The 11,654-nt window shown below is 45.8% G+C and overlaps 2 protein-coding genes across 3 annotated transcripts in view; both read left to right on the forward strand.

The window, feature by feature from the left end:
- The first annotated feature begins 326 nt into the window (after positions 1 to 326).
- LOC142889455 (annexin A4-like) lies at positions 327 to 7,195 on the forward strand. 2 transcript variants are annotated; one of them, XM_076028203.1, is made up of 15 exons: positions 327 to 480; positions 1,766 to 2,126; positions 2,311 to 2,348; positions 2,511 to 2,654; positions 3,117 to 3,204; positions 3,300 to 3,394; positions 3,490 to 3,603; positions 3,824 to 3,914; positions 4,299 to 4,378; positions 4,471 to 4,527; positions 4,619 to 4,712; positions 4,795 to 4,890; positions 5,232 to 5,290; positions 5,443 to 5,565; positions 5,937 to 7,195. In XM_076028203.1, exons 2-15 carry the CDS (start codon positions 1,775 to 1,777, stop codon positions 5,994 to 5,996), a joined length of 1,491 nt encoding a protein of 496 aa, XP_075884318.1. In that variant the 5' UTR covers positions 327 to 480; positions 1,766 to 1,774; the 3' UTR covers positions 5,997 to 7,195. The 2 variants fall into 2 exon arrangements, with proteins under 2 accessions (XP_075884318.1, XP_075884319.1); XM_076028204.1 differs by lacking the exon at positions 327 to 480 and adding an exon at positions 593 to 914.
- A 3,030-nt stretch (positions 7,196 to 10,225) lies between these two features.
- Positions 10,226 to 11,654, forward strand: part of LOC142889456 (disks large homolog 5-like) — a 38,814-nt gene continuing 37,385 nt past the window's right edge. Inside the window, exon 1 of the mRNA XM_076028205.1 lies at positions 10,226 to 11,188. Coding sequence (XP_075884320.1) covers positions 10,885 to 11,188 — 304 coding nt within the window. The 5' untranslated portion in view covers positions 10,226 to 10,884. The remainder of the gene's footprint in view (positions 11,189 to 11,654) is intronic.

The following is an 11,654-nucleotide window of genomic DNA, read 5'->3' on the forward strand; positions in this document are numbered from 1 at the left end:
CGATGATTTGACAATGCTATAATGTTCCACGTAGGCTAGACTATTACTTACACTGTGAAATCACCATCAAAACAATGATGGTGAATCTCCTGTGATTCTGATTCTGAATCTCCTCTCCAAAAATAATCATAAAAATTTCCTCAAGCTGAAGTTACAGGGGGATACTTATTATATCAGCCTGTATGGACGGGCTGCCATAAATTGTACTCCCCATCCTAAATAAACAGATGTTGCACTATCAACTTGTGCTTTATGTTGTGAACATTTCAGGTCATGTCTAGTCACACTGGTCAATATGGAGAAGATTCCTCTATCCTATCTAAAGTTACAGGGGGATACAGGCGGGCTGCCGCTGAATGATAACCGGGCAAAGGTTGCTCCTCGATGACGGAAACGACACCGCGGACCCGCCCACTCCGCTGCTGCTATTGCTGCTTTCCGCCCGTGTCTTCCTGTATCTGACGCCCGCAGAGCAGCAAGGTATGTCATCGAAATCGGCTCATACCTGCATTTTGAAATCTAGCATCGCGAGATTCTTTATTTCTTAGAGCGCCCAAGTCGCAGTCAAGCCACAAGACTTTAGTTAGCGGAGTCACAAACCTAGCTCCGCCGCGGGGAATGTCGGAAATTAGCCTCGCCCAGTCGAGCGGAGCCGCTTCCTTATCGCTGCTGCTGAACGGGACACGTTCGACCTCGTCAAACATTTCAGCAAAAACATTTCTTCGCGGCATTTTTTTTTTCCTAAGCAATTTTAGTCTTTAATGAAGCGCCGAGCAGTTCGCATTCCTCCCGCGGATGCTAGTCGTGAAAGTTGCTCCGAGGTGTTACGTAACGTTGATGGACCGTTGAATCAATTCGACCCCTCTAAAAAGTCACGGCAGCCGCAATTCAGACGTTGACGAAAGTGTTGTGAAGTAAATGAGACGACACGTATTGCTGTATTATATAGGTTAACTTGACAAGAATGTTAAGTTATATTCTCTGTTATTGGAGTTCCTTGGCAGGTCGACAAATCGGCCCCGTGATATTTTTCCGGGCCTTTTTTTTGTGTCTATCGTTGGAAACAACTGCGGCAACTAGTGGACACACACACACACACACACACACGTGACCTTCAACCATAAACGGCTGTAAAAGAACTGCAGTGACCTATTAATGCTTGCTAATTTGCTGGATGTCAGACTTAACTACTTTATTTTTTTTTAATAGCGTAGAGGTGAATTAGATTTTTACGAAAGCTCCTTAAATGCCTCAACGACTGACAACGATTACATGGAGTGGAGGGGGCGTGGCTTCACGACAACCCGACCCTCCAAATTAAACACTGGAATTTTTTTTTTGCGATTTTCGCAGTGCTCTTTGGGCTGAGAAAGAGGAAGGACTTTGAGAAAGTACATCCTCTCGTGTAATGACAGGGGTCCAGTTTTCCTGATGTCATGACGAAAAAATGAGCAGTGAACAACACCCTGCGCACATCAGGAACGCAAACAACCTATTGTCCAGTTCTGCTTGCTTCCCCTGCCAACTTGTCGTCATTGTTTCCGTGACTTTGTAATTTTAAAAACTATGTTGGATTATTTTCATTCTCAGAAGCTCTTTTCCTCTTTATTTTTATTTTCAACAAGCATAAATATATGCACCGCCACCCTCATTTATAGTAAATAAATAAATAAATAAATAATAATAATAATAATAATAATAATAATAATAATAATAATAATAATAATATATACATTTAAAGAAAAGCTCTTTCTGTCACATTTAGATTCTGAAGATGAGCTACCCAGGATACCCCCCAGGCTCCGGTGGCTACCCACCCCAGGGTGGCGGCTACCCCAACCCATCCGGTGGATATCCACCAGCGGCAGGAGGCTTCCCTCCTGCGGCGGGTGGCTACCCCCCAGCGGCAGGCGGCTACCCCCCAGCGGCGGGCGGCTACCCCCCAGCGGCGGGCGGCTACCCTCCAGCGGCGGGCGGTTACCCCCCAGCAGCAGGCGGTTACCCACCAGCAGCAGGCGGCTACCCTGCTGGCAGTCACCCTCCCCCAGCGGGAGGCTTCCCCCCTCAGGGAGGGTACCAGCCTCAGCCTGGTGTCGGCGGTTATCCCTCCATGCATCCTCAGCCAGGTGACCCTGGCTAAAATATTGATCCCACTTCAGTTCAATTCAAACCAGCTTATTTTGTCCCCGTGGGGGACACCATTTAACTTCTCAAAGGAAATGTGCACGTGTTGCAGCAGTGTTGGTTCACAGATTAGTTAAATGTTCCTTGCCAGACACTCTAAGCATTAAGTCAATATTGCCTTTGCAGGTGGCGGCTGGGGAGCAGCTCCGGGTGGCTATGGGCCGGTAAATGCAGTCTTTTTTTCTTCCCCTACAGCTCTGTGCCATTAGTGTGGCACAGAGTGACACCAGCTAAATGTCAAATTTGCTCAAATCTGCTTAACGTCGCCATTCCCAGCCGGCCGACACCCTTTCTTCAGAACTCTAACAGGTGTCCTCTGTTGACAGCCAGGAGGAGCTCAGCAGGGATTCCCAGGAGGTCCCGCCCCGGGTCAGCCGCAGCCAAATTACCCCGGGGCTCCGGCCCCCGGTCCCTCGGGGCCTGCCTACGGAGGCGGAGCTCCGTCTCAACCTCATGCACCTGCCATTCCTGTAAGACGCTTTGATGTATTTCCCTGAACTTTTCTGAAATAATAAAATTGTTTTGAGCTGTTTGGGCTGCTGTTTGTAAATTATTTTGTCAAATACCCAAATACCATTACAAATACAATTTGATAAAGATTTAATTTTTTTTTTTTATGGATGCATGTTAGGTGCAAGTGCTTCTATCCATCTTTCTATAACTGAGCAGCAGTGACTCATTTGTATTTCGAACAGCGGCCATGTTAGTCTTCCATGTGAGAATTATTATAATCTTTATAATCTTTTTATTTATGATCTGGTTATGTTGCTGCCGTCACTGCTGACAAAAACAAATTCAAGGTTAGAGGTGGCGAGCCAGGTTAATAAAGATTAATAAATCATGAACTTTAAAACCATCTCAGTTAATTTTTATCCACAAACCTATTTCCAACTTCACTCAAGTATCTTCCTTCTATGTCTTCCCTTCTGTAGCAAGGCTACAGGGGTTCCATTAAGGACTATCCTGGGGCCGATCCACTGAGGGATGTGGAGGTTCTTCGAAAAGCGATGAAGGGCTTCGGTCAGTGTGCAGCTCTCAGCTGTTTTACCTGAACTGTATTGTGCTTCTCTCTTCCCTTTTTTTCTTTTATAACTCTCCGTTGATGTTTTAAACAGGAACTGATGAAAGCGCCATCATCGAACTTCTGGGAAGCCGCACCAATAAGCAGAGGGTCCCGATGGTTGCAGCCTATAAAACTACCTATGGGAAGGTTCGATCTGCCGCGTTTCACCAGTTGAGGTTGACGTTAGCCTCCTCCTCCTCCTCCTCCTCCTCACGCTGTTTTCTTTCCCCTCCGTTTGTTAGGATTTGAACCGTGACCTGAAATCTGAGCTGACTGGACACTTTGAAAAGTTGGCGATGGCCATGTTGATGACTCCTACTCACTTCGACGCCACTGAACTCAGAGAGGCCATAAAGGTTGATATATGCACGTTCTTGTCTTTGCTGCTCCTTCATTTGTAGTTATCAAACCAACCCCCCCGCCCCCCGGGGTGACTCATCGCTCTATGTAAAGTTCAAGCAAATACCAGACAAGCGGAAACTTTGGGTGTGGTTGACAAGCAATAAGTGTCGTCCGTTTATACTCTGTAAACTGTGTGTGGGAGTCTTACTAAAGGGAAAAATCTTTTTTTTTCAGGGCGCTGGAACTGATGAGGCCTGTCTGATTGAGATTCTCTGTTCCCGTTCCAATGCAGAGATTGTAGAAATCAACAGGATTTACAAAGCTGGTAAATTTCAAAATTCCATTTTTTTTCCAATAGTAAACTTTAAAATGTTTACTCCCCAACCCTTAAAAATGTTTTAGATGCCGTAAAATAAACTTTTGCATCATGAAAAAAAATATTATTGCGATATTATTATTTAATAACTCGACCAATCTTTTTTATGTGTTTGACTAACTAAGAGCTGCATGACACAAACCATTCAACAGTGCAAAGATGGCAGCAACAAGAGCTTTTTTCTTTTCTCTTTTTGAGAAGAACTCTAACCCAAAAAATCCTGCTGGCATACTATACGTACAGACATGCTATATACAAGCTGTACTATCCATGACCAAAATTTAAACAAGGTTAAAACTTGCATTGTATTGAAAAGCCACGCCTTCCTTTCAGAGTACGGGAAGAGCTTGGAGGACGCCATCAGCAGCGACACCTCTGGTCACTTCCGCAGACTTCTCATCTCTCTCTCTCAGGTACAAACTTTGTGGGTTGTCATTTAGCTGATAATTTCAATACCAACCTGCTGCAAACTAAATGAGAGTTCTGTGTGTCTGACTGTGTTCAGGGAAATCGGGACGAAAGAGAGAACGTGGACATCTCCGTGGTCCAACAGGACGCCCAGGTGCATTGTTTGTGATGTCAGCGCAGTCACAGTTACTAGGCAACCTGCTCACGTCCTCGTTACTAATTCTGCACGTCTGTTTGGCCGACAGAAACTTTACTCTGCTGGCGAAAACAAAGTGGGAACGGACGAGTCCCAGTTCAATGCCATCCTGTGTGCTCGCAGCAAGCCTCACCTCCGTGCAGGTCTGCTGAGATCCCCTGTTTCTTCAGTCTCAAACCTGTTCAGCAGGCCACTGGTGCTCACCTCCACCCGTTGCTCTTCTAGTCTTCCAGGAGTACCAGAAGATGTGTGGGCGCGACATTGAGAAGAGCATCTGCAGGGAGATGTCGGGTAACCTGGAGTCTGGCATGGTTGCTGTCGGTAAGTGTGTGTGTGTGGGAGTGTGGGTCTTTGTGGTCGCTATATTCATCACGTTTAAGGCCCATGGGTTCCGTAAAGGTGTTTGGAAAGACTTCCTGCAGCATCCTGCAGATGCTCGTTGTGCTGATTGATTGAAATGCCTGCATGACCTTAATCAATATCTATGCGAAAACTTGCTTGTTGGATTTCGTTCTTGCCTATTGAGAAATGTGTTTGCAAGGCTCACTGATTAGACCACTCATTTTAAGTGTGTTCCATGATTAAAGCTGCCTTGCTTTGCTAATTAACTCAATGCATTATTGAGCGCATGATAATTATCTGTGTCTTGTTATTTTCCCTAGTGAAGTGCATCAAGAACACCCCTGCCTACTTTGCAGAGAGGCTTCACAAGGCCATGAAGGTACACTCAATTATTTTCATAACCTTTTTTTTTTTTTTTTTTTCTTTAATTGCAACCGCTATCCTTCGCGCATTCATCTCCATCTGGTACGCGGGCTGATGAGTGGAAGAGGTGGTTTCACAGTCGAGTCCAACCCTGTGCTTTTTCAACAGGGAGCCGGGACCAAGGACACCACTCTGATCCGCATCATGGTGTCCCGCTCTGAGGTCGACATGTTGGACATCAGGCAGGCTTACCTGCACACCTATGGGAAATCACTGTATACGGCCATCTCAGTAAGTCCCGCCCACAGCGTTGTTGTTTTTGAGACTGGCATCTTTTCATTTGTCCTGAAGCTTGTCTGAGTTATGAAAGGACATTAAGGAGCATTTCAACAAATTCATTAATTTCAATGAAAGAACATTGAAGTTATTTAAAATCTACTCGCAACCGCCCTCGTTAAAAAGGTGCAGTCTCTAATATTTATACAGTGAAGGTTAAAAATCTCATACAACTTGGATGTTGTCTCAGACAACAGATATGCCGTCAGGTTGAAGGCGTGTGCACGCAGTACTTCTTCTTTCTGCATTAAATGTTTGGTTTTTTTGTATTTTTCTAAAAACGGATCATTCATTAATCTGTAATGTTATTTTGCTGCGCTTCACAGAGTGACACCTCAGGAGATTACAAGAAGCTGCTGCTGAAGCTGTGCGGAGGCAGCGACTAAAATGACGAAAGGAAGTTCACCACTCGCATACGGACAACATACACGTCCGCACCGAAACAATCATCATATGCCATATACGTTGCTTTATGTCATCAGTTTTGTTTTTTTTTTTCCTTATTCACAAATAGTGTTGTGGTCATAAACGGCTGCCAAATAGAAAAAACATGTATAGGCGTAGATGCCGTTTCGTAGAAGTTTGGCAGCCCACAATTTCATGATGAAGAGAGTAGCTAGCCATGCCAAATGTAAATGTTGAAAATTGTCAGTTTGGTTAATCACAGCAAATCTTTCATTGGTTATAAAGGGGCCCTCGACATGTAAAACAACTTTAGCGTCCCATGTTAAACCCATTTTCAGAGCTCTCATTGCGCTGGCTCACCCCACATAAAACAGCACATTTTTAGCCCTCTGTTTAGAGCCTCCTGTTTTAAACACTGCTTTTTGAGCTTTCTGCTAAAACTACCGATGGCATGGGTACAAAAAAAGGTGGTCCCATCATGCACCCCATTAAATTGGAGCAAGCAAAGCATAGATTTCCTCATTACGGACTGGAACACTGGAAAAGTGATTTTTTTTTTTTTGCAGAACGACAATAGGCATCCTTTTAATAACATTGATATATTAGCTCATTGTATCGCATGGGATCGTTACACACTTTAAATATGCAATATTATATGTTACTGAGTCTAAGATCGTACTAAAACATTTAAACTGTGTATGAATTATGCAGGTGACACTCAACTAACTTTCATTTCACGGCATTATAAAGTAGCAGATAATTGCCAGAAATTGCCTGTGAGAAATGAAGCATAACAAGTGGCCTCTCTCTCTCTCTCTCTCTCTCGCTCTCGCTCTCTCTCCCTCTCTCTCTCTCTCTCTCTCTCTGTCTGTCTCTCTCTCTCTCCTGCTTGCCTCTACTAACTTTTCACTGTGCTGCCTTTACATGAAATTGAAAAGGACAATGATTATTTTTAGTAACGAATGTGAACACAAAGTATCAACGTTTACACTCAGTGTTGCCTTTGTTGCCATGCTAGAGAACAGCAGAAGTTCATGTTGTGCGTCATGCTGTTTCTTTTTTTTCTTTTTCATTTTTTAGCAGCAGCACCAACAGCTGCAAAAGAGACGCATGTATCTGTACACAAATTCAAGATTTGCATTGTTTGGTTCCCAATATTTCAAATATATATTTGCAGCCACTAGAGGTCTCCATGCACCTTTTTTATATGAACATGAAGCTTGATTTCAAGTTGAGCTTTGATCTCTCTCTTTTTTTTTTTATTTCAACTTTGTGATGATCTTGGTCAGGCCTTTTTTTCTTTTTGGTGGCCTCACACTCTTTAATAAATGGTATTATCTCGCTTCCAAAGGCAGGGTATGGGGGGAAAAAAAGAAAAGAAATTATTTCAGAATAGCTGGATCGTCTTTGTGAAATGGGATCATCTGTTTTGCATGAAAACGCTGGCCTTGGGTTTTGTGCACCAAGCTGGCGCACAATACGGCATTGAATTTGCATTTCAAAGCCTTCTCATTCCGGCCACCTTGGGCACCGCATCACACGCCGAGGCTTCTGTTAAAAGGTGCGAGTAATGTGGCTTACGTAAGTGCTGTTGCTGCGCTCGCTCACTTTTTTTTTTTTTTTTTTTTTTGCAGGCCAAGTGATATTGCAGGGGATTTTTCTTTTTCCAAGCCCTATAAATAGTGTCCATATTGAGATGTCCTAAAACCTCTCTCCCTCCACTCTGCTGGCCGGCCTTCTGCTGCAGCCTCAGAGGGGCTGCAGCCGATGAGACAAAACCACTTTGCCCCGCATCTCGTCTCTTACGTCTGACTTTCCTCAAGCACACATTTAGGGGGGATAAAAGCTCCCAACAGCTGGAAGACAAGAAAATACTGAATATTTGATGACTGTATTAGTGTGTACCGCGCCCCTCCCATCCCCCCCGCTCCATCAGTTGAATATATAGGTCAAAAGCATGTCAGGAGGTCCTTCGAGGTTGTTTTTTGTCCCTCCCTGATCCCGATTTCTTGAAAAATGTGCTTTAATTATTAAACTTGTGGACGTGTGAACCAGACACCGCCTGCGCCATGTCTGGGAGCATGTCTCAAACGTGCACGGTATATGAACCCTTATCTTAACCGAGACGGGTCGGTGTGCGCACGTTGGGAGTCGCCTGTGTAAAGAGCCTCAGCCTGCGTCATGGGAACGATGTGGGAGATGAGAGCCGTGAAGGTCGGCCCTTTCATTAGCTCTTGGCCCCTGTGCCACAGTGACGCATCAAAGGGGCTTTATCTCTGTGTTTTCTCACATTTTATTGATCTTTTAATTCATAGCAACATGATTTTCGGCCATTGGTCCGTTAGGCTTTTTTTTTCTTCTAAAATCTTTGCAGGAAAATAAGAAAAAGAAAAATATGATGCGGAAAAAAGGAATTTCATCATGGATCAGTCGTACTACACTGAAAATTGCTTTTTCTTTTTCTTTTTATCTTAAGTGGCATTTCCATTACGGGCTTCTCGTACTGTTGGACGTACATCATCGGTGAACGTTGACCAATTTTCTCATCACTGGATGGTGGGGAGGGATTTTCTCTAGCCAGCTCGTGATGAGAGAATGTGCAGTTAAGTGACATTTGGTTGCCAGGCGCATAATCCTGCTTTAAACTTCATGAGTGCATATAAGCAAATTACAAGCCGCCGGATTAGATGAACACCATGTAATGAGATGTGGCAGCGCATATCACTGTGCAGCCTATAGAGCGGCAGCATGTGCGCGGCTCGAGGTTTGGTAGTCTGATATTTGACCAAAACAAAAAGGGGAGGCAACGACTCCACAGTCCAATACATCCCACAAAATGCAAACATCATGATCCATGCTTATGCAGCAGCATATATTTCAGGGTGCGTGATCCTCCCGTTGCAATCCGCTTTGACAGTGTCTGAGTTTGTCTGATTCCTTTACATTGCAAATTCTTTTTCTGATGAGTTGCGAGCGGATTTCCTCTGCAGTGATGAAAAATAATAATTTGAGTTGTTACATAACTGCTGACATTGTTTAAGCTATGCACAACATGGGTGAGAAAATGCATTGGCACGCCGTGTACCATATTAAGCCTTAAGTGTGTGCAGAGGCTTCTTCCACATGAAGGTCCTAATGGAGTCGACACGCCAAAGCCCCTCAATAATACAGAGTGCTGTCTGCAATTACAGTGATGCTGAGGAGGATTTGCCCACGTTTGCGGAGACAGGTAAATCTTGGTATTTGGATGTATTTATGTGGATTCGGGTCTCTTGTATGATTTCAATGTGTGCTTTTAGGTTATTTGTTTCCTCAGGACCTAACGTGTGCCCTGCCCTCTGCTCAGATCTGTTGGGTTAAGTGGAGCAGAAAAAAGCTCACAGACCAAGACAGATGTGCCAGGGGACAAGATGAGAAAAAAGGAACTGTGTAAACAGAAGGTATATCTGCTGCTTTTAAAAATAGATCCAACAGTAAAAAATAAAAAGTCAGAGGAAAATCAAATGTTCTTGAGAGACAAAAGTGAAGGCACTTAAATGGACCCAAAGCCTCCAGGACTTCAGAGGACAGGGAAGCTCCACAGACATCACATGACATCAATATAGTTGTGCTATTGGCCCAGATTTCCCCTGTCAATTATCTGGAATATAAATATTATGAACATTGCACCCTTTAAAGAGTTCACATAATTATTTCAACACTGCCCCCTCGAAAAATATAAACCCTCATTTGGAGTTTCTTTAAACTGGTCCGTGGATTTCTCCTGTTTAGAGCCCCTTTAAACGAATGCTCACAAAACAAATCCTATTTTAGTGTAACTAACTTTTAATGAAACATTTTACCATTGACTCAACGGCAGAGTCAGAACAGCTCGGAACATTCATCCGTCCATCCATTCTCATTACCTGCTTCTTCCTGAGCTCAGGGTCACTGGACGACTTGTCCAAGTCGTCAGTTCATCGCAGGGTCACATTACAACCATTCGCAACCATTACAACCATTCACCTTCGGAAAGTTTTGAGTTTCCAATTCACCTCACATGCATGGTTTTGGACTGTGGGAGGGAACCGGAGAGAACCCGGAGAAAACACCACACAGAAAGGTTCCAAAACCGCATTCGAACGCTCGGAACATTCGTTAACTGAAATAAAGTTTCTGATTTCTTTTCTTTTTTCTTTCCTTCTTCTTCGGCGAAGAGCCAGGTGCGTGTACTTCCAGCCAGGCCCCGCCTACGTTTACCTTAACCGTCCCAGTGCGCGGAGGGAGCTGTGATTGGCACAGAGCTGCAGCCACCCGACCCGACCCGGCCCCGCAGCGCTCAGACATGGCGGAGTTCGGCCTCGGACGACGGGCGGCGACCCGCTAGTAGACTTTTTCTTCCCGCACTTTCTTTCCCACCCGCAACCATGGCCAGACTAGTCGGTGCCGCCGACTCGGTGCCCGTGTGTCCGTAGCCGCCCGCCGGAGCGGAGCGGAGACCGAGCAACTCTTTTGTTCGCCAGCGGGGGAGGGCGAAGCGTTGGTCGGGGAGGGACGGGACGGAGGGACGGAGGGACGGACGGAGGGGGGGAGAGAAATGTGTTGTCATCCTCACGCAGTCAACAGCCTTCGGCGACAAACATGGCTACTTCTGGCGAATCCTTCGACGGGGCTCGACAAGTGTCCCGTGTGGAGCGAGCGGCGGGTTAGTTTGGCTGAGTCGACCCACTAACAGGAAGTGAAGTTGGCCGCGGAGGGAGCGAGGGAGCAGCTGGTCCCGGAGCTGCTGCTGCTGCTGCTGCTGCTGCGGCTGCTTTTCCACAAACACCAGCGGCGGCAACAAGAAAGAGAAGCGAAGAAAAGAAAAGAAACGAAACACGGCACGCAGAGATGGAACCGAAGCATAAAGAGTTGCTGGAGAAATGCTACCAGAACTTGGTGGAGTCGGTAAGTGACGCGGACCGACTTGTGGAGTGTCTGGCTCACTGCGGGACCCTGAGCCCGTCCGAGTGCTTCGAGCTGGGCCACGGCTGCTCCGGCAGCCCGGAGAAAGTGGACCTTCTCCTGAAGATCCTGCTCAGCAAGGAGCGGGACCACTTCGGAGAGTTTTGCGCAGCTCTGGAGAAGACTCACCCTCACCTGCACTCGGCGCTGCTCGGCCACTCGCCGCCGGTGGAGCACAACAACACAACCGGTGAGTAGAGCCACAGTTTGTCAAGTCCCCCCACTTTATTTATTTATTTTTGTTACCCAACAAAAAGCTGCACGAAACACACGACGACTACAGCAAACATCGGTGCCTGCAGCTTCATTCACGCAGCAGATGACAACCGCCTCATTCTGGTCGCCGTCCAACTTTGTTTAGTGTCGTGCTGGGGGTTTGATCTCACCGCCATCAGGGCGATCGACCATATGACAACTTGATGGAGGGCACGGCTCTACCTTCAGGCTTGACGAAAGAGGGGATGGAGGGAAACGGGTGGCGGTGGTGGTGGTGTGCAATCATGTGATGAGATGCTTATTTACAGTCACACTACTCCGCTTGTTTCCTATTGCCATGTCACCAAAAGCACAGCCTGCTGACGACCCCCTCCTCCCCCCTACATACACCACCACCGCCGCTTTGTTTAGTGAAAGCATTTAATAGGCCTAAATAGACC

Source organism: Nelusetta ayraudi, unplaced genomic scaffold (assembly GCF_046127955.1).
Source record: "Nelusetta ayraudi isolate G7.1 ecotype Tasmania unplaced genomic scaffold, CSIRO-AGI_Nayr_v1 ptg000022l, whole genome shotgun sequence".
In the NCBI taxonomy this organism is placed as follows: Eukaryota; Metazoa; Chordata; class Actinopteri; order Tetraodontiformes; family Monacanthidae; genus Nelusetta; species Nelusetta ayraudi.